Raw genomic sequence first — 22524 nt, 5'->3', positions numbered from 1 at the left:
GCTTCAAAGTATGTTTATCGTATACTTCACTACAAACAAATGAAGGACATTTAATTGTAACAGAGTTTTTTAACAAAAGTGAAAGGGTCTATTTTTTTAAACTGTTAACACTATTTTGTATTTCCTCATGGTGAGAGAAGTAGGTCTTGCGCTACATGATCTCCTAAATGTCCTCTTGCACCACCTTCCCATGACCTTCACATGTAGGTTCTCATGAAGTGTCAGTTTGCACATATATTATGTTCAGATATCCTCAGGATGAATTGTAATAATGTTTTTTTTTTTATCTTAACAAATCCAATACTTGGTTTTATGACCAAAAAATGCCAACCCCATCATCATCAGCTTTAGTGTATTAATGTTAGCATGTTTGCTTGAAGCACCACAGTGCCTGAAGAGTAACAGATCTGACATGACTCTGACATTTCACACTCTAGTTAGTGTCATCTCAACCTGCATATTACAGCCACAGGAGCCATTTCAATTTCGGATGAATATTTAACACCAAGCCTGAGTGCAGCCATGTTGAACGGGGAGGTGTCACATGTATCCTTATGTCATTTTCTCCATTTGCTCATGCTTATACACCTTTTTACTGCGTTTTAACAGAAGGACCTTGCTATATTTGACCTGTGCACACACAGCACATGCTCTCCTGTGTATCTTTGCCTTCAGGACACTCCAGAGTAAGAGACATATTGAAATCTGCCTTTTTGTTTTTCTATTTAGACCTTGCAACGCTGTAGGGAACCAAATCTAGACCAATCTCTCCAAGGCCAACTAAATATGGAGTTTAAAACAAAGCCTAACTTGTGTCAGAGTTACTGTGTTGTTGAAATATGAGTAATTTCTCCATCGACAAAATACAGGACTGAAACATTTTCATGGTTGCTGGGAGAGAGTGTAGAAGCCACTTTTCATCATGATTTTACACCTGTCAAAATAAATCAAATAATATATTATATTGTGTACATGCGTATGTGAACCCATGTGACGGCGAAGCTGTTCATTAACGCAAGTTCATTGATGTTTTAAACACAAATGTGTGAAAAACGAGTTTGGGAAATCTGCTTTCTTCTTCCTTCAGTTAAATATATAGCTTTAGCTGATTAGTTGAGCAGAGTATAGTCAGGGATATAACACTCCACAACCTGTCGTTTTTACATTCATGTTTTTGTATGTATTACACAAGATATCACATGTCACAGGTATTAGTTAAATCTAAAGGTAGCCGAAGTGTTCCCTTTAAGGTGTTTTGCTTTGTTTTACAGCCTTTGTGCTGAGCTAGCTAACCGGCTGCTGTCTCTGACTTCATATGTAGCACATAGACATGGAAGTGGTGTCAAACTTCTCATTTCAATCTCAGCAAAAAAGGGAACGATTACTTTTAAACAGGTGCAGATTTATTTAGGCATGTTTTGAAATGTATTATCTAACTCTATAACAGCATTCAGACACCTTAGCAGTTTATTTCTGTGTGGGGTTTTTTAAGCTGTGAAGCCGGTAAAATGTAATGTCTTTTATATCCTGATTGTGAACCTCGCTTAAATTACTTACTTTGTTGTTTGTTAGTATTGACCCATTGTGGGGGAAACTTCTGTGCAGCAATGCAATGTGAGTCACCGACTCAAAGGAGACACGGGGAGAGCTGGAGCTTTGATGTCAAACACTGATGGTTTATTTGGAGCTTCGGCTGGAGAATTCACAAAACAAGTCAAAGAGCCAGAGGTTCTGACTTCACGCTAGAGTTGCCACGTCAATTCTGAAGAACTCTACCCCAGACCCGTGTATTCAGCTAGTTCAGAGAGAATCATCAGCATGCTGCATAACAAGATAGAATCATAACACCTCTATCAGCTGACGCCAGCAGGCAGGAACAGGGAGACAAAACACTGAGAGCACAGCGGCCAAGGTTACAGGTGAGTGTGCTCAGTCAGGAGGACAGTATGAACTGATAAACTGGGTCAAAGTTATGGGCCTTGGAAAATATGTCACAGTGGCAAAGCTTAGAGAAGGAGGACAGGATGTGGATTGTCCTTGTGTCCGGATGCTGAGGCTTTGAGCACGCAGAATGTGATCCGTTTATCCTTGAGGGTCCCAAACTCTTCCCAGACTAATGGAGGGGTGGAAAGCCATGGGAGGTCTGCAGAGCCATTCAAGTCTCAGGTGACAAGTATTCTGCAGATTTGTCCCATGGTAGACAGAGAGCCACAAGGGCGAGCGTCCCCTTGAATGTTCTCGAAATGTCCCTCACCCTGAGGAGTGTAGCGTTACACCTTCCAATTGTAGCCTCCCGGGCTCGTCCCAGAACAGAGACTCCTTTGAGAGGCGCTGCTGAGAATTTGGGAAGTCGGCCAATTAAAAAAGAAAAGGTTATCGGGGTAAATCTGAAACAGAATTATGATGAGCAGCTCTTTAAACTTTGCATTCTTTGAAAATCATGTGAGCCTGGTTTCCTTTCACACATTTAGCATTGCGTAGTTCGTACAGACATCAGTGAACAATGCCACAGGGAAGAGCTTTGCTTTGTTTTCCCCCTTTAGGCTTAACCTCGTTTATTTAAGACAATGTTACACGAGTTCTTTGTAGTGAAGATGTACCGTCTGTTTTGTGCAACTAATATCAGAAATGTTTCCCAAATAATTGATTGCTTTGAACCTTATTTTCTTTGCAATTCCATATTGACTCCCTGTAACAGCAGTGGTATGAGGATGATGTATCTCCTTGCAAGGAATCCTCCTTTACACGCCTGCTGATTTTATCCCCCCTTTTCCATGATGAAGCTTTCTCAGGTGTGTACTCATTCTTCCTTTTTGTTGTGTGTGTCTTTATTGCAGATGGTGAGTCACGCCCTCTCTCTCAGTGAATAGCCGCCCGCACAAAGGCGATAGGATCTCAGCTCAGCCTTTAAATAAAACCCTCTTCCTTCTGCACAGCGTGGGAGAAAGGGCCACGGTGGTATCTCTGCAGGCTGATAGCTGGAGTGAGGCAGCGTTGAAGGATCATCTTTCACTCTGAGCCACTCACCTTTCATGCAGCGGACCCTGAGCCGGCTGTCGAGGCTGGACTGTCAGCACAGGGAGACTCACATCATCTCCTCTTCCTCATGAGAATGCAGAAGCACACATGAGGGAATAATCATGCTATTGTTGACATAATCTTCATACAGGATTAAGACACCTTACCTGATTCATTTTCACTTTTTTTGGGGCCCAGTGGGGCCGTGTGTTGGGAACAGAGACAGCTGGTGTTGACTCTTCTGCTTTATGAGTTTTCATCACTGGCAGGGGGAGCCAGCATGGCCAAGCCTCTGCTGAAAATACAGCGCTATTTCCGCAGGAAACCTGTCCGGTTCTTTTCCCTCATCCTCCTGTACCTGACTGCCGGGAGCCTCGTCTTCTTGCACTCTGGCTTCGTCGGGGAAAGCCGCTCCGGGGCCAGAGGAGGCCGAGACTCCTTGGTAGCTTCAGAGAAGGGAGGCCGGACTTCACTGTCGGACGCTCGGGGGCTTGGCATCATGAGTCGAGTGTTTAAGGAGACTCGCAGGTCCGGGCGGAGGTACGGCCCTCCGTGGATGAAGAAGCCGGGGCAGGAGGGCCAGGAGACGGTGCGCAGGGGGGGAGACTACACCAACAACTGGAACCGGGCCCTTAAAGCACGCAGCGCCAAAGATGTGGACGATGGAAGAGGTGGGTTACACAAACACTCCTTCTCTACACTGTTTCAGTGGGATTGTTTTCAGCCTGACAGATTTTCATGTTTGAAACTAGTTGCATTAGAAAATATGGTCCACATGTATCCCTGTTTTCTCCACTGTAAAATGACCTATCAAAACAAGTACGATAGTTCCATGTGTGCTCACTTAATCGGATCAGCAAAGCGTAACTAGAATGTACAGTTAAGTATAATAAAATACATTTTAAATTAGGGAATAATCACAACATGCACCAGCAATCTCAAATATAATAGCAGTGTTGCAAGATTAATGACTGCTCAGTGTTTACACCTGAAGTTTTATGTAAAATAATTGGAACAATAATAATTACCCATTGTCACTCATGAGAATATTGAAAAAATATAAGTAGGCTTATTTAAAAACATTTGAATACAGGATAATGTACAATGCATGTTCCCTGGCAACAGGCCGCACTTGTCCCTCCAACACTTCACGTTAATATGAAATTGATCCAAAGTAATCTGTAATTACAAACCGCACTTCTTAATGGCTGAGGATTTCTGGTTGTAATTGGTGGTGCAGAAGGTCTCTTGAGAGTGGAGTGAGATGATTATTATGATTAAGTCCTCCGTCTCGCCTCAGAGCGAATCCTTCGAGGGCCGAACCCGCAGAGCTTCATCTGCAACACAATCCCAACATCTAAATTGCGTCATGATCACGGGATTTACAGTTTTATCTCTCCTTTCGTTTCTGTGCTACAACAAAATCCTGACAGAAATGGTTTACATGTAAACTCCGACTGGCATGTGACATCTTACCGAGTAGCAAAACGTTCTCCGTCCTGAGTCGACCGCTCTGACCTTGGATGGCACGACTATCTGTCTTTTTCCTTAGCCAATGAAACGTGATCAAATGAGCTCTCGATCGGGCTCTCTTCCCCCTCTCGGCTTTTCTTACGCTGTCAAACACTCTGTTGGAGGAACTATAAAATATTAACAACTAGTCAAACAGTGTCTCCGACATCTACTCGAGAAGTAGCGCAAGACCTACTTCTCTCACCATGAGGAAATAAATAAAAAAATAGACCCTTTCACTTTTGTTAAAAAACTCTGTTACAATTAAATGTCCTTCATTTGTTTGTAGTGAAGTATACGATAAACATACTTTCAAGCACTCACACTGAATACTATATATAGTATTTAGTTGGATTATCATCACTGATTCTAATATTGCAACTGAGTTGGAACACATTTTTGAGCTACTTGATATACTAATGGGCCGTTTTATATATTAATCATGAGTTTTGGCACTTTCAACTTCAATCTTCTAAGTAACTCGGGTAGAAAGTCTATCTGTCACGTAAATGTAGTGGAGTAAAAAGAATTGTAAATTCGTAGTTTGAAATTAGGGGCTGCAAAAGGTATGAAAAAGCATAAAAAGGATTTAGTCAGATTTCAACATTGTAGTTCAAGTACATTACAGTACATATACCTACTTTGTAGACGCTGTCATAGATACCTTCTAGTCCGCCAACTGAAATAAATAAAGCTCCTCACTTGCGACCAAGTAAAGGCAGCATTACCAAAACATACATCTACTAAGTTACTGTGTAATGCTATGTATTCATATCCACAGCATCTCATAATAGACACTGAGGAACCATTCATTTCACCATAACCTCAGTGTGGTCATGTGGGGTTCTGGTTTCTCTCCAGAGTGCAGGTGGAAAATCTAAAGTGTGTGTGTGTGTGTGTGTGTGTGTGTGTGTGTGTGTGTGTGTGTGTGTGTGTGTGTGTGTGTGTGTGTGTGTGTGTGTGTGTGTGTGTGTGTGTGTGTGTGTGTGTGTGTGTGTGTGTGTGTGTGTGTGTGTGTGTGTGTGTGTGTGTGTGTGTGTGTGTGTGTGTGTGTGTGTGTGTGTGTGTGTGTGTGTGTGTGTGTGTGTGTGTGTGTGTGTGTGTGTGTGTGTGTGTGTGTGTGTGTGTGTGTGTGTGTGTGTGTGTGTGTGTGTGTGTGTGTGTGTGTGTGTGTGTGTGTGTGTGTGTGTGTGTGTGTGTGTGTGTGTGTGTGTGTGTGTGTGTGTGTGTGTGTGTGTCCTCTCTGAGCTTAAAGAGTAAGCAAAAAAACAAATCAGTGATTCAATTGTATGTCACTCCCCTGAGTCCCAGCACAGAGCCGTACCCCGCTGCACATCAGAGTGTCGAGTATTAAAGAACAATGTTTTTCTCGTGTACTGCTGCTGAGCTATTTTTTTTCCCCAATTCAGGGCAGGGAAAATAAACACGTTTACAATGTCTATTCAAGCTTTGGGTGGATGAAATGCAGGCCTCTCAGCCCCCCCCCCCCCCCCCTGAAGCCTCACAGGACTGCCGCTGAAAGTGATGATGGAGTAATTAGCAGCTTCAAAGCATTCGTTTGCTCTCATACATCCAGCACCTCATTACTTTTCTCTTATGTCCTCTTCTCTCACTGCAAATGCACTCTTTCCCACTGGCTAGGAATTTAAATTGAAGGGAATATTGCAGCATAACATGCCGACTGCGGCACATAAACACATTTCCACTGTGTGGTGCAGAGGCTCAGCAGCATATACTGAGGGGGAACAGGAGAGGACTGGGAATACAGCTGCACCACTGCTGACTCTTCATATGATCAACCAGATGCAGGGTGGTTATTATATTAAAGATATAAAACCGGGTGCATCTGTCGTCTATCCTTTTCCCTCATAGTATAAAGACCATATCAAATATTGTGTTTGTAAATCAGCGTTTCCCTCCATCATAAAGCAGATTATTTCCCAGACCACATGCTGCACAAATGTAAGCCTTTAGTCCACAACTATTAAGGTAATGCTATGTCCGGGGCTCAGGGGGTAATGGCACTACACAGATGGCGAGAGGTTTGTTTGTTATAGGTAGAGTAGAGCCAGCTAAAGTGACTGGTGTGTTTTAATGAGAGGGAGGAAGCTGTCTCGCTCTGCAGAGGTTCACTGGAGCCCAGCCCCCACACAGAGCGCAGTTACACTGACAGGCCACTAGAAGGGGATGTGTGTCTGCCCCAGTTTGGACTCCACATGTGCTCTACAAGTACATTTACTCAGGTACTAGTACAACTCTGAGGTTTTTCCTTTTTATGCTGCTTTAATTTCTACTCCACTACAATTTTTATATAATATATATAGCACCAAATTGCAACTAATCTATATCTACTGTCACTTTTCACATTGAACATGTGCTCTTTTATTAAATAAACTAAACGCCTTCATTTTAAGTTGTGAGTTTAAATTAAGAAACACTGATGCACTAATCAATAACAATAATCCACAGCTCCTCTCTCTGCTCCAGAGGATTTAAAAAATATATATCCCAATGAAGCCCCCCCCCCCCCCCTCCACGCTCAGGCAGCACCACCCCAAAGCAGTAATCCTAGCGGAAACACTGCTTAATATACATCAACTAATAAATGATGGTAATCTTTGATGAAGACACCCAGGAGGAGCGTACTAAGGAATATAAATAAGTTATGCCTTTACCAGCTGCAACATTATGATTATTAATAACACATAATGCATACAGAACTATTATTTAGTAATATAATAATATGCATAATGAGTACTTCCATCTTTTGTACTTTGATTTACTTGTTTGTTTTGAATGAAGGACTTTTACTTGCTGCAGTATTACTAGTTTCTCAACACTTGATGTTTCTGCACTGTGTCAACATGTGAGGAAGACACCGAATGTTTCGTCTGTTTGACACGTTATTTTGACCGTGTTGTACGGCAGCTGAAGGAAGTGTAATGTGTATATCTTTGTATTTTATTTCGAAAATATGTCTGTTTTTTTAAATACATGACTTTGTTCTCTTTTTCAGCAAAGTACATCGGCTGCCACATCGATGACACACAGAAGAGAGCGCTGAGAGGAGTTTCTTTTTTTGACTACAAAAAAATGACTGTATTCCGTTGCCAGGACAACTGTGCAGAAAGGTATGGCAGCAGCAAACAACAAGAAAACAAGCGTCCATTAAATATCCTCTCTTTTTTTATTTCTACTGTTACACTGATATAATAACGTAGAGCCATAGGCTGTATAGAGCAAAGTGTCATCAGTTTGTATCCTTGTTGAAACACTACGCTGAAGAATAACAGCACTGTGCTTTAATAACATGGACTATAGGACAACATGTGAATAGACTTGTATGGGGTTGTTATTCTTGGTTTGGGCTGTGCCCCTTTGTGAAATGAAGGAAAATCTTCATTATATTTTACACAAAGCTATCTGATATTATCTTAATAAGAAAAGCATTTTGAACTGAGGTTTACAATCAATCAATCAATCAATCAATCAATCAATCAATCAATCAATCAATGTTTATTTATATAGCCCAATATCACAAATGTCACATTTGTCTCAGTGGACTTCACAGTTTGTACAGAATATCAGTATGACAATATGACACCCTCTGTCCTTAGACCCTCACATCGTATAAGGAAAAACTTCCAAAAAAGGAAAAACCCCACAGGTTAAAGGGGAAAATGGGAGAAACCTCAGGGGGAGCAACAGAGGAGGGATCCCTCTCCCAGGACGGACAGACGTGCAATAGATGCCGTGTGTAAATCGAAGAGATAATACATTTTACAGCGTAGGTAGACCAAATGTTTGGAAATGCATGTGTCTGTAATAAGAAGATGAATCCACGAGGATGTCAACAATCCTGTGGGAGCATCAGGGAAGTAGTACGATGAGAGTCAGGCAGGACCACAGTGACCGGTTCAGCCACGACTCGAAGTCCAGGACTCAGATCAGGACTCAGGACTCAAGATCAGCCTCGACTCCGGATCCCGGCGTAGATAGACACCAAAAAGAAATTTGGGGTAGCTGGGTTATTCGGAACATGAGAGTACACAGGTACAGACAGACAGAAGGAAGAAGTAAGGCGTCCCCCGACAGTCTAAGCCTATAGCAGCAAAACTAGGGGCTGAATTATAATAATACAGAATTGAAGTAAGACACAGCAGAAGACATGCCATCATAAATCACAATATCTAAGAACAAAGGCAGATAATTAGAAAATATTGATAATATGACAAAAGTGAAGTGATTTAAATAAAAACAAAACCCTAAAATATGTAATAATTGTAGTAATGTAGTATGGATGGACTTTTTGATTGGTCATTAACCTAGCATTTAGACACTAACTGTGAATCACTGCAACCATGAGAGTTCATCTAGCATGCAGAGATAAATGGGCACAATACATCTTGGTTTTTTTTGGGCGGTGGTGGTGAAGTCGATCGGGACTTGGCTTGGCAACTGGAAGGTCACCAGTTCAAGTCCCGGCAAGACCGAGTGCTACCCAGGTGTCCCTGAGCAAGGCACCGTTCAAAATGGCAGCCCACTGCTCCTAACACTAGGATGGGTCAAATGCAGAGACACAATTTCCCCACGAGGGATTAATAAAAGTCCATCTTTTCCTGATGCAGGATGTGGAAAGACAGGCCCGAACACATGCTCCCTCTAGGGCCTGTTGTACTGTAGCTAAACATGGGAATATTGCCTGCCCACTGACCAATGCAATACGAATCTATGTATTCAGGTGACATGATAGTGACACTTCATCTGGTTTATTGCCCATTGAATCAATCAAGAATGTCCTTTTCTCTTTTTGTCCGTATGCATGTCATTTTTCTATCAAATGAATATGCTGATTTGAGCCCAACACTGGGACATTTTCTTTTGAAAGCCTGTATTCAGGAGTGCCAACCCTTTCACAAGTATTTCTGCCCTGTGGTAGCTGCCTGCTTTATTTAGTTAATAGTCCAGCGGTGCAGATTGAATAGAAAAGTCACCTGAGGGTCAGACCTCATGGACCAACATCAGCGCTCAGACTTAATCATGCTCTTAGGGCTGATTGGGAGCAAATACTTGCAGCCAGGCTCCAGAAATCGTGCAGACCTGTGAATAGTATTGGCCTCACCGGGTCTGTAGAAGAATCCCAGCTCCTATATCAGCTTATTATTACCCATGGTTTTAAAAAGACTTGTTTCACAGTCATATATTAGTGTAGTTTAAAGGTGGCCGCATGTATTTGACTATACAGAACAATTCATGCAATATTTGTAACTGCCTGCTGCAATTGTATTCAATCATTTTCATTGATGTATATGTTTATTTATTTTTATTATTTATTCTACTGTTTCACAATTAGACAAGAAAAGAAAAAGAGAGGGCATAGCTTATACAGGAGTAGCCCTCCCGTTAGTCATCCTGTTGCAGGATGAAGTAAAAAAAGATAATTCCGTTATTAAATACTCACACAGATAAACAAAATTCTATATATATACATACATACATACATACATACATTACATACATACATACATACATACATACATTACATACATACATACATTACATACATTACATACATACATACATACATTACATTACATACATACATACATTACATACATACATTACATACATACATACATACATTACATACATACATTACATAAACCCATTTATAGAATAAAACATCAGCATCAAATCAACGTTTTTTGTACGGGATACAAGTTTACGTTTGCTCCAGTTTTGAAAGCCTTCATGTCTCTGCACATCTCCTCATATTTCCCCACATCCTGTCTCCCCCTCTCTGCTACCTCACCCATCTTTCCTCCACCTTTAACCAGGGCTTTATCACATGCATTGAATTACACAGACTGCGTTTCAAAGAGCAGAAAATAGGAACGGAGGGAGACGCTTGTTTTCAGCTCCTTCCTCATATAGCTGCTTGCAACCTGCTCGCCTTCTCTCCTGCAGCGGGTTCATATAAACAGACAAATAAATGGCGGGCAATAGCAGGGCTCAGAGGATTGGGTTTGATTGACAGCCCAGGGGATTTGTGTGAGGGGTGTGTCAGGCGTTTAATTGCACCCCAAAGGCCTCTTGGGAGTAAAATCCTTCATGCAGCAGCAACGGAAAGGAGAGAAGACACCGTTGTCAAGTATATTTATAATTGCCTTACATCATCTTCACCACAGTTAGATGTTATTCCAGAGAAGATGTATTTTCATCTGCACGGCATCCTCCATGTGCACCGTTTGGTTGTATTGATCACTGCGTATCCAGTTGCTCTGAAGGATACTCTGTATTGTCAAGAGGAGGATTAAGACGCATCATCACGAGGCTCAGAACAATCACTTAAAGCTCTCTCTCCTTTGTTTACTAACCATGCCCATGCCTTTCCCCCTTTCTCTTTCCCTCCAGAGGGTACATGTACGCAGGCCTGGAGTTCGGAGCCGAGTGCTACTGCGGTCACAAGATCCAGGCTCCCAATGTGTCGGACAGTGAATGCAATATGGAGTGTAAAGGAGAGAAGGGCAACCTGTGCGGAGGAGCCAACCGACTGTCCATCTACCGGCTGGAGCTGAGCCAGGAGTCTGCGCGCCGCTGTGAGTGTGACTCTGCGACAACTGCACGCCCCTGAGTCTGTCAAATACGCAAAAGAGAGCAATGTCAAATGTGAAAATTAATACATTTGTTGACGACATTCTTAAATGTGATCATGAATAACATTTAAATCGATGCCCATGGGGTTAGAATGAGCCTTCCTGAGGTGACGACAGCGAGGCACAGAGAAGCTATTTTGAATTGGAAATACAAAAGCCCCGCTGTGTGTCTGGGACATATTTGTTTTATTTTGGGTTAAAGCCAGAGACGGGAGCCTGCTGCTCCGTTGTGTTTCCCCGGAGCACCGTGCTACCTACGTAACACAGCCAGTCCCGGTCCCATCCCAAACCCTGACTGCTGCTAGAGAACTGAAGGAAGCAGTGATACATTTAAAATCTGAGTTGAGGTAGATTGTTTTAAATTAAAAAAGAACGAATTCCCGTCCACAGTGTGAAGTCACTTTGGACACCCGTCCTCCATCTCTTTGCTCTTCCTTACCTTCTGCTTCTTAGAAATAATCCGGTAATGCAGCATACTGTACACATTTATGACTAATATTTAAACATCTAAATGCTCTGGCTCGTCCAGTTCAGTGCTGTTTGTTTGTTATTCTTTTCATTTCTGCTTTTTTTCCCTCTGGGTTTGCCTTCAGACTGCTGAGTAGGCTATTCGTGTTTTTGTTTCACCTCTGACCCGGAGTTCTGTCATGTGAACATCAGAGAGGAAATGCTGGCAATGTGTTGAGGTGGCTGTTTTGTGGTTTGTCCCCCTTAGGGGCCATAATGGTCACTTGGTTTATTGCTTTCAGCCAAATGTAATCCTACAAAGATAATATTATGCATTTGCTTCACTGTCACACAGCCCATCTGCAATTCATCATGGTTATGTCCTTCTACATTTCACTCAGCCACGTGTTTCCATCAAAGATCTAATTATGTTGCCCAAGACATGTTTGGAGGCTGCTTGTGTGTGAGGCTAGTCAGCAGAGCACAAAAAGCATCTCAAGAGGATTTAATAAGCTCCGCCATATGGCATACGAACAGAAAGAGGTTGCAGGGAAGGCATACTGCAGGGAAACAAAGGACATTAAAAATGCAACTTTCAGCCAGGGAAAAAGGTCACAAATAAATAAAACATTAGATAAGAACACATGGCTGGAGCTAATGTGTGAGGGGTGTTACCTTGTGTTAAAGCCTCTTAGCACAGATGGCTAATACTAGCAGTCTTGGGAAGGTGCAGGTTTTTGGTATACATTTAAGTAGCGAGAATTTCCGCCGACGCAAAGCTCCTTGTGCATATTTTTATTTAGCAAGCAGGCTGTCTTCGTCATGGTATGGCACGGCAAAAAGCTTTTAGTGTGTGGTTTCCCTCCTCTGTTATAAATGCACAAGTCTCTTGACAGCAGAGAAGCTTTATATGTACATCAGCACATAAGCCGCGTCGACAGGCTGAAATAAATGTGAAATGGATGTTGGATTTACTTCCGCATTGACAGCATTTTTCAACCTGTAATGAAAAGTTTTGCAGCTTTCTGTCACAGGCTGCAGATGATAAACGCTTCAAAGCTGATTCTACCGCTTGTTTTGTTGAGAATTTGTATTGAAAAATAGCAGAAAAACAACATTTTACTTCCAAACTACTTACTTCCTGCTAAAGAAGGCATGTCTTCTCTGCTGTTGTCTATCCATCATAGGAGAGTGAGTATCTGAGATTAAAGGTCATCAACACTGCTGGGATGTGAGCGCTGCTATTGGCGATGTGCTGGCAGGTCAGGGTCCCAGCAGAGTGGAGGGAGTCCCAGTGGATCCAAAAGAATTGTAAATTCGTAGTTTGAAATTAGGGGCTGCAAAAGGTATGAAAAAGCATAAAAGGATTTAGTCAGATTTCAACATTGTAGTTTAAGTACATTACAGTACATATACCTACTTTGTAGACGCTGTCATAGATACCTTCTAGTCCGCCAACTGAAATAAATAAAGCTCCTCACTTGCGACCAAGTAAAGGCAGCATTACCAAAACATAAATCTACTAAGTTACTGTGTAATGCTATGTATTCATATCCACAGCATCTCATAATAGACACTGAGGAACCATTCATTTCACCATAACCTCATTGTGGTCATGTGGGGTTCTGGTTTCTCTCCAGAGTGCAGGTGGAAAATCTAAAGTGTGTGTGTGTGTGTGTGTGTGTGTGTGTGTGGTGTGTGTGTGTGTGTGGGTGTGGTGTGTGTGTGTGGTGTGTGTGTGTTGTGTGTGTCGTGTGCTGTGTGTGTGGTGTGTGTGTGTGTGTGTGTGTGTGTGTGTGTGTGTAGTGTGGTGTGTGTGTGTGTGTGTGTGTGTGTGTGTGTGTGTGAGTGTTGTCTGTGTGTGTGTGTGTGGTGTGTGTGTGTGTGTGTGTGTGTGTGGGTGTGTGTGTGTGTGATGTGTGTGTGTGTGTGTGTGTGTTGTGTGTGTGTGTGTGTGTGTTGTGTGTGTTGTGTGTGTGTGTTGTGTGTGTTGTGTGTGTGTGTCCTCTCTGAGCTTAAAGAGTAAGCAAAAAAACAAATCAGTGATTCAATTGTATGTCACTCCCCTGAGTCCCAGCACAGAGCCGTACCCCGCTGCACATCAGAGTGTCGAGTATTAAGAACAATGTTTTTCTCGTGTACTGCTGCTGAGCTATTTTTTTTTCCCCAATTCAGGGCAGGGAAAATAAACACGTTTACAATGTCTATTCAAGCTTTGGGTGGATGAAATGCAGGCCTCTCAGCCCCCCCCCCCCCCCCCCTGAAGCCTCACAGGACTGCCGCTGAAAGTGATGATGGAGTAATTAGCAGCTTCAAAGCATTCGTTTGCTCTCATACATCCAGCACCTCATTACTTTTCTCTTATGTCCTCTTCTCTCACTGCAAATGCACTCTTTCCCACTGGCTAGGAATTAAATTGAAGGGAATATTGCAGCATAACATGCCGACTGCGGCACATAAACACATTTCCACTGTGTGGTGCAGAGGCCCTCAGCAGCATATACTGAGGGGGAACAGGAGAGGACTGGGAATACAGCTGCACCACTGCTGACTCTTCATATGATCAACCAGATGCAGGGTGGTTATTATATTAAAAGATATAAAACCGGGTGCATCTGTCGTCTATCCTTTTCCCTCATAGTATAAAGACCATATCAAATATTGTGTTTGTAAATCAGCGTTTCCCTCCATCATAAAGCAGATTATTTCCCAGACCACATGCTGCACAAATGTAAGCCTTTAGTCCACAACTATTAAGGTAATGCTATGTCCGGGGCTCAGGGGGGTAATGGCACTACACAGATGGCGAGAGGTTTGTTTGTTATAGGTAGAGTAGAGCCAGCTAAAGTGACTGGTGTGTTTTAATGAGAGGGAGGAAGCTGTCTCGCTCTGCAGAGGTTCACTGGAGCCCAGCCCCCACACAGAGCGCAGTTACACTGACAGGCCACTAGAAGGGGATGTGTGTCTGCCCCAGTTTGGACTCCACATGTGCTCTACAAGTACATTTACTCAGGTACTAGTACAACTCTGAGGTTTTTCCTTTTTATGCTGCTTTAATTTCTACTCCACTACAATTTTTATATAATATATATATAGCACCAAATTGCAACTAATCTATATCTACTGTCACTTTTCACATTGAACATGTGCTCTTTTATTAAATAAACTAAACGCCTTCATTTTAAGTTGTGAGTTTAAATTAAGAAACACTGATGCACTAATCAATAACAATAATCCACAGCTCCTCTCTCTGCTCCAGAGGATTTAAAAAATATATAATCCCAATGAAGCCCCCCCCCCCCCCCCCTCCACGCTCAGGCAGCACCACCCCAAAGCAGTAATCCTAGCGGAAACACTGCTTAATATACATCAACTAATAAATGATGGTAATCTTTGATGAAGACACCCAGGAGGAGCGTACTAAGGAATATAAATAAGTTATGCCTTTACCAGCTGCAACATTATGATTATTAATAACACATAATGCATACAGAACTATTATTTAGTAATATAATAATATGCATAATGAGTACTTCCATCTTTTGTACTTTGATTTACTTGTTTGTTTTGAATGAAGGACTTTTACTTGCTGCAGTATTACTAGTTTCTCAACACTTGATGTTTCTGCACTGTGTCAACATGTGAGGAAGACACCAAATGTTTCGTCTGTTTGACACGTTATTTTGACCGTGTTGTACGGCAGCTGAAGGAAGTGTAATGTGTATATCTTTGTATTTTATTTCGAAAATATGTCTGTTTTTTTAAATACATGACTTTGTTCTCTTTTTCAGCAAAGTACATCGGCTGCCACATCGATGACACACAGAAGAGAGCGCTGAGAGGAGTTTCTTTTTTTGACTACAAAAAAATGACTGTATTCCGTTGCCAGGACAACTGTGCAGAAAGGTATGGCAGCAGCAAACAACAAGAAAACAAGCGTCCATTAAATATCCTCTCTTTTTTTATTTCTACTGTTACACTGATATAATAACGTAGAGCCATAGGCTGTATAGAGCAAAGTGTCATCAGTTTGTATCCTTGTTGAAACACTACGCTGAAGAATAACAGCACTGTGCTTTAATAACATGGACTATAGGACAACATGTGAATAGACTTGTATGGGGTTGTTATTCTTGGTTTGGGCTGTGCCCCTTTGTGAAATGAAGGAAAATCTTCATTATATTTTACACAAAGCTATCTGATATTATCTTAATAAGAAAAGCATTTTGAACTGAGGTTTACAATCAATCAATCAATCAATCAATCAATCAATCAATGTTTATTTATATAGCCCAATATCACAAATGTCACATTTGTCTCAGTGGACTTCACAGTTTGTACAGAATATCAGTATGACAATACGACACCCTCTGTCCTTAGACCCTCACATCGTACAAGGAAAAACTTCCAAAAAAGGAAAAACCCCACAGGTTAAAGGGGAAAATGGGAGAAACCTCAGGGGGAGCAACAGAGGAGGGATCCCTCTCCCAGGACGGACAGACGTGCAATAGATGCCGTGTGTAAATCGAAGAGATAATACATTTTACAGCGTAGGTAGACCAAATGTTTGGAAATGCATGTGTCTGTAATAAGAAGATGAATCCACGAGGATGTCAACAATCCTGTGGGAGCATCAGGGAAGTAGTACGATGAGAGTCAGGCAGGACCACAGTGACAGGTTCAGCCACGACTCGAAGTCCAGGACTCAGATCAGGACTCAGGACTCAAGATCAGCCTCGACTCCGGATCCCGGCGTAGATAGACACCAAAAAGAAATTTGGGGTAGCTGGGTTATTCGGAACATGAGAGTACACAGGTACAGACAGACAGAAGGAAGAAGTAAGGCGTCCCCCGACAGTCTAAGCCTATAGCAGCAAAACTAGGGGCTGAATTATAATAATACAGAATTGAAGTAAGACACAGCAGAAGACATGCCATCATAAATCACAATATCTAAGAACAAAGGCAGATAATTAGAAAATATTGATAATATGACAAAAGTGAAGTGATTTAAATAAAAACAAAACCCTAAAATATGTAATAATTGTAGTAATGTAGTATGGATGGACTTTTTGATTGGTCATTAACCTAGCATTTAGACACTAACTGTGAATCACTGCAACCATGAGAGTTCATCTAGCATGCAGAGATAACTGGAAGGTCACCAGTTCAAGTCCCGGCAAGACCGAGTGCTACCCAGGTGTCCCTGAGCAAGGCACCGTTCAAAATGGCAGCCCACTGCTCCTAACACTAGGATGGGTCAAATGCAGAGACACAATTTCCCCACGAGGGATTAATAAAAGTCCATCTTTTCCTGATGCAGGATGTGGAAAGACAGGCCCGAACACATGCTCCCTCTAGGGCCTGTTGTACTGTAGCTAAACATGGGAATATTGCCTGCCCACTGACCAATGCAATACGAATCTATGTATTCAGGTGACATGATAGTGACACTTCATCTGGTTTATTGCCCATTGAATCAATCAAGAATGTCCTTTTCTCTTTTTGTCCGTATGCATGTCATTTTTCTATCAAATGAATATGCTGATTTGAGCCCAACACTGGGACATTTTCTTTTGAAAGCCTGTATTCAGGAGTGCCAACCCTTTCACAAGTATTTCTGCCCTGTGGTAGCTGCCTGCTTTATTTAGTTAATAGTCCAGCGGTGCAGATTGAATAGAAAAGTCACCTGAGGGTCAGACCTCATGGACCAACATCAGCGCTCAGACTTAATCATGCTCTTAGGGCTGATTGGGAGCAAATACTTGCAGCCAGGCTCCAGAAATCGTGCAGACCTGTGAATAGTATTGGCCTCACCGGGTCTGTAGAAGAATCCCAGCTCCTATATCAGCTTATTATTACCCATGGTTTTAAAAAGACTTGTTTCACAGTCATATATTAGTGTAGTTTAAAGGTGGCCGCATGTATTTGACTATACAGAACAATTCATGCAATATTTGTAACTGCCTGCTGCAATTGTATTCAATCATTTTCATTGATGTATATGTTTATTTATTTTTATTATTTATTCTACTGTTTCACAATTAGACAAGAAAAGAAAAAGAGAGGGCATAGCTTATACAGGAGTAGCCCTCCCGTTAGTCATCCTGTTGCAGGATGAAGTAAAAAAAGATAATTCCGTTATTAAATACTCACACAGATAAACAAAATTCTATATACATACATACATACATACATACATTACATACATACATACATACATACATACATTACATACATACATACATTACATTACATTACATTACATACATACATACATTACATTACATACATACATACATACATTACATTACATACATACATACATACATACATTACATACATACATTACATAAACCCATTTATAGAATAAAACATCAGCATCAAATCAACGTTTTTTGTACGGGATACAAGTTTACGTTTGCTCCAGTTTTGAAAGCCTTCATGTCTCTGCACATCTCCTCATATTTCCCCACATCCTGTCTCCCCCTCTCTGCTACCTCACCCATCTTTCCTCCACCTTTAACCAGGGCTTTATCACATGCATTGAATTACACAGACTGCGTTTCAAAGAGCAGAAAATAGGAACGGAGGGAGACGCTTGTTTTCAGCTCCTTCCTCATATAGCTGCTTGCAACCTGCTCGCCTTCTCTCCTGCAGCGGGTTCATATAAACAGACAAATAAATGGCGGGCAATAGCAGGGCTCAGAGGATTGGGTTTGATTGACAGCCCAGGGGATTTGTGTGAGGGGTGTGTCAGGCGTTTAATTGCACCCCAAAGGCCTCTTGGGAGTAAAATCCTTCATGCAGCAGCAACGGAAAGGAGAGAAGACACCGTTGTCAAGTATATTTATAATTGCCTTACATCATCTTCACCACAGTTAGATGTTATTCCAGAGAAGATGTATTTTCATCTGCACGGCATCCTCCATGTGCACCGTTTGGTTGTATTGATCACTGCGTATCCAGTTGCTCTGAAGGATACTCTGTATTGTCAAGAGGAGGATTAAGACGCATCATCACGAGGCTCAGAACAATCACTTAAAGCTCTCTCTCCTTTGTTTACTAACCATGCCCATGCCTTTCCCCCTTTCTCTTTCCCTCCAGAGGGTACATGTACGCAGGCCTGGAGTTCGGAGCCGAGTGCTACTGCGGTCACAAGATCCAGGCTCCCAATGTGTCGGACAGTGAATGCAATATGGAGTGTAAAGGAGAGAAGGGCAACCTGTGCGGAGGAGCCAACCGACTGTCCATCTACCGGCTGGAGCTGAGCCAGGAGTCTGCGCGCCGCTGTGAGTGTGACTCTGCGACAACTGCACGCCCCTGAGTCTGTCAAATACGCAAAAGAGAGCAATGTCAAATGTGAAAATTAATACATTTGTTGACGACATTCTTAAATGTGATCATGAATAACATTTAAATCGATGCCCATGGGGTTAGAATGAGCCTTCCTGAGGTGACGACAGCGAGGCACAGAGAAGCTATTTTGAATTGGAAATACAAAAGCCCCGCTGTGTGTCTGGGACATATTTGTTTTATTTTGGGTTAAAGCCAGAGACGGGAGCCTGCTGCTCCGTTGTGTTTCCCCGGAGCACCGTGCTACCTACGTAACACAGCCAGTCCCGGTCCCATCCCAAACCCTGACTGCTGCTAGAGAACTGAAGGAAGCAGTGATACATTTAAAATCTGAGTTGAGGTAGATTGTTTTAAATTAAAAACAAACGAATTCCCGTCCACAGTGTGAAGTCACTTTGGACACCCGTCCTCCATCTCTTTGCTCTTCCTTACCTTCTGCTTCTTAGAAATAATCCGGTAATGCAGCATACTGTACACATTTATGACTAATATTTAAACATCTAAATGCTCTGGCTCGTCCAGTTCAGTGCTGTTTGTTTGTTATTCTTTTCATTTCTGCTTTTTTCCCTCTGGGTTTGCCTTCAGACTGCTGAGTAGGCTATTCGTGTTTTTGTTTCACCTCTGACCCGGAGTTCTGTCATGTGAACATCAGAGAGGAAATGCTGGCAATGTGTTGAGGTGGCTGTTTTGTGGTTTGTCCCCCTTAGGGGCCATAATGGTCACTTGGTTTATTGCTTTCAGCCAAATGTAATCCTACAAAGATAATATTATGCATTTGCTTCACTGTCACACAGCCCATCTGCAATTCATCATGGTTATGTCCTTCTACATTTCACTCAGCCACGTGTTTCCATCAAAGATCTAATTATGTTGCCCAAGACATGTTTGGAGGCTGCTTGTGTGTGAGGCTAGTCAGCAGAGCACAAAAAAGCATCTCAAGAGGATTTAATAAGCTCCGCCATATGGCATACGAACAGAAAGAGGTTGCAGGGAAGGCATACTGCAGGGAAACAAAGGACATTAAAAATGCAACTTTCAGCCAGGGAAAAAGGTCACAAATAAATAAAACATTAGATAAGAACACATGGCTGGAGCTAATGTGTGAGGGGTGTTACCTTGTGTTAAAGCCTCTTAGCACAGATGGCTAATACTAGCAGTCTTGGGAAGGTGCAGGTTTTTGGTATACATTTAAGTAGCGAGAATTTCCGCCGACGCAAAGCTCCTTGTGCATATTTTTATTTAGCAAGCAGGCTGTCTTCGTCATGGTATGGCACGGCAAAAAGCTTTTAGTGTGTGGTTTCCCTCCTCTGTTATAAATGCACAAGTCTCTTGACAGCAGAGAAAGCTTTATATGTACATCAGCACATAAGCCGCGTCGACAGGCTGAAATAAATGTGAAATGGATGTTTGGATTTACTTCCGCATTGACAGCATTTTTCAACCTGTAATGAAAAAGTTTTGCAGCTTTCTGTCACAGGCTGCAGATGATAAACGCTTCAAAGCTGATTCTACCGCTTGTTTTGTTGAGAATTTGTATTGAAAAATAGCAGAAAAACAACATTTTACTTCCAAACTACTTACTTCCTGCTAAAGAAGGAAGCATGTCTTCTCTGCTGTTGTCTATCCATCATAGGAGAGTGAGTATCTGAGATTAAAGGTCATCAACACACTGCTGGGATGTGAGCGCTGCTATTGGCTGATGTGCTGGCAGGTCAGGGTCCCAGCAGAGTGGAGGGAGTCCCAGTGGGATCCCTCCATGTGGGGTCAGTGAATAGAGGCCAAGCTGCAGAAGCTGTGCTCAGTGACCATAGCACTGGAGTACTTTGAGTGTGTGCCCCTCCTATTGGTGTATGACATTTGTTTGTTCTGTGTGTTTCAGATGGCAGCTCCATTTTTAAGGGGTGTTTTCACAGGCCGGACAATGTCACTCTGGCACTTCCCATCAGCGCGGTCATCCAAAACATGTCTGTGGAAAAGTGTGTGGACATGTGCACGGAGAGGGTGAGGGAGTTTACGTGATGTGTGCATCCGTGCGTTGTCATTTACACATGAGTGTGTTTTCGGGGTTTTAATGGCAGCTGTATTTCAGGAGAAAACGCTGGCCGTCCTGGGGGGAGATCGATGTCACTGCGGCTTTCCGACCCCTCTCTTCTCGCTTCACGAGCCGGAGGACGAGAGTCTGTGTCTCCACCACTGCCTCGGGCAAGAATTTGAGACCTGCGGGAACGAAGAGTACTTTGTGGTGTACCAGACGCAGGTTCAAGGTAACACATGGTGGCTCAAAGGCCTATATAAAGGGCCCATAGGACAAAGAGACAAGTCAGGATGCATCATCAATTAATTATTTATCTGATATATCATATTCCAATTACTTGTACAGCATAGACTCTTATTCCTCTATTTCTATTCTATTTTATTCTATTTTATTTGTATTTACTTGCACTATTTTAGCTGTTTTTATTGTGTTGCACTGTTGGAAGATTTTCATCGATATAGCTACACTGTAGCTGTGTACGAATTACAATAAAAGCCTTGAATCTTGAATCAGCCACACCCTGGGTGCAGGAGATACAAACAACGACCCTAAAGTAATGTTAGACGTGTGAAAGTGCTGAGTTCTTAAAATCCAGCAAAACTCTGACCCTACCCATGTTTGCCCTTTTTTTTATTTGACCCCTGTGTACTATAGTCGGTATGCATCTATTATCAACTATATTATATTTGTAAGAAATGGACATACACATTTATGTCTTTTGGATATAGATTTGTAGTTTTTACTTTTGTTTTACTCATGTTTGAAATTATTTTGTTTCCAACAAAGTTTTTATTTTCCACAAGGCTTTTATTATAACAATACAAATATAAAATAAAACACAACTAACATGCTCCATCTGTATAATACAAGGTAATATTCTGAAAACATGCAGAAAAGAAAGGACACGCATGCATCTAGTAATCCTCTTGAACATTAGATACATTTAGATCTAATGATCGAGTGTTCTTTTCTCGAGGTACAGGGATGGGGAAGGTGTTTGACTGTGTATGTGTGAGTATGTAGGTGTGTATAAGTGCATATATGTGTGTATGTACATATGTGTATATGTGTATATGTCAATCAACAGGTAAAGCAGATTAATAATAATAATAACAATAATAATTAATAATAATTATTGCAGATTATAGATTATAAATAAATCATTTAGGGACAAGGGGGTGAGATGAAATAAATGATACTTCTTCTCGCTCCTTTTCGAACACTAGATGTGGGATTGCTTATGCTGCTAATGTTGTTGTAAATGTCATTTTTTGTTTTGATTTCTCTTACATGTTTTGTTTTGTAATTATTTATTTTACTGGTTCGAAATAAAATGTATCAATCAATCCTTAACATAATCAATGAAGGGCCTCTTTTCCAACAAACTTTAGTTTAAATTGATTGTTTTATAAAGGCTTTTCACCGTGTAAAGGTTTATCTAGTCCAGCTGTAAAATGTCCTGTCCCTAACGTACCTTAATCACATTGGTGTTCTTTGTAT

General features: G+C 41.8%; 1 protein-coding gene across 2 annotated transcripts in view; it reads left to right on the top strand.

Moving 5' to 3' along the window:
• Positions 1-22524, top strand: part of wscd2 (WSC domain containing 2) — a 45943-nt gene that overhangs the window by 16934 nt on the left and 6485 nt on the right. The window contains exons 2-6 of one of the 2 annotated variants that reach the window (XM_034090261.2): positions 2838-3689; positions 7547-7661; positions 10945-11129; positions 20869-20990; positions 21079-21253. In XM_034090261.2, the coding sequence (XP_033946152.1) occupies positions 3299-3689; positions 7547-7661; positions 10945-11129; positions 20869-20990; positions 21079-21253 (988 nt within the window). In that variant the 5' untranslated portion in view covers positions 2838-3298. Of the gene's footprint in view, positions 1-2837; positions 3690-7546; positions 7662-10944; positions 11130-15406; positions 15540-18740; positions 18926-20868; positions 20991-21078; positions 21254-22524 lie in introns of those variants that run through there. The other variant, XM_071204408.1, reaches the window with a different exon arrangement.

The sequence above is a fragment of the Pseudochaenichthys georgianus genome, chromosome 9 (genome assembly GCF_902827115.2).
Source record: "Pseudochaenichthys georgianus chromosome 9, fPseGeo1.2, whole genome shotgun sequence".
NCBI classification, from domain to species: Eukaryota; Metazoa; Chordata; class Actinopteri; order Perciformes; family Channichthyidae; genus Pseudochaenichthys; species Pseudochaenichthys georgianus.
Note: the sequence above shows the minus strand (reverse complement) of the source record. Positions and strands in the feature narration are given on the sequence as shown.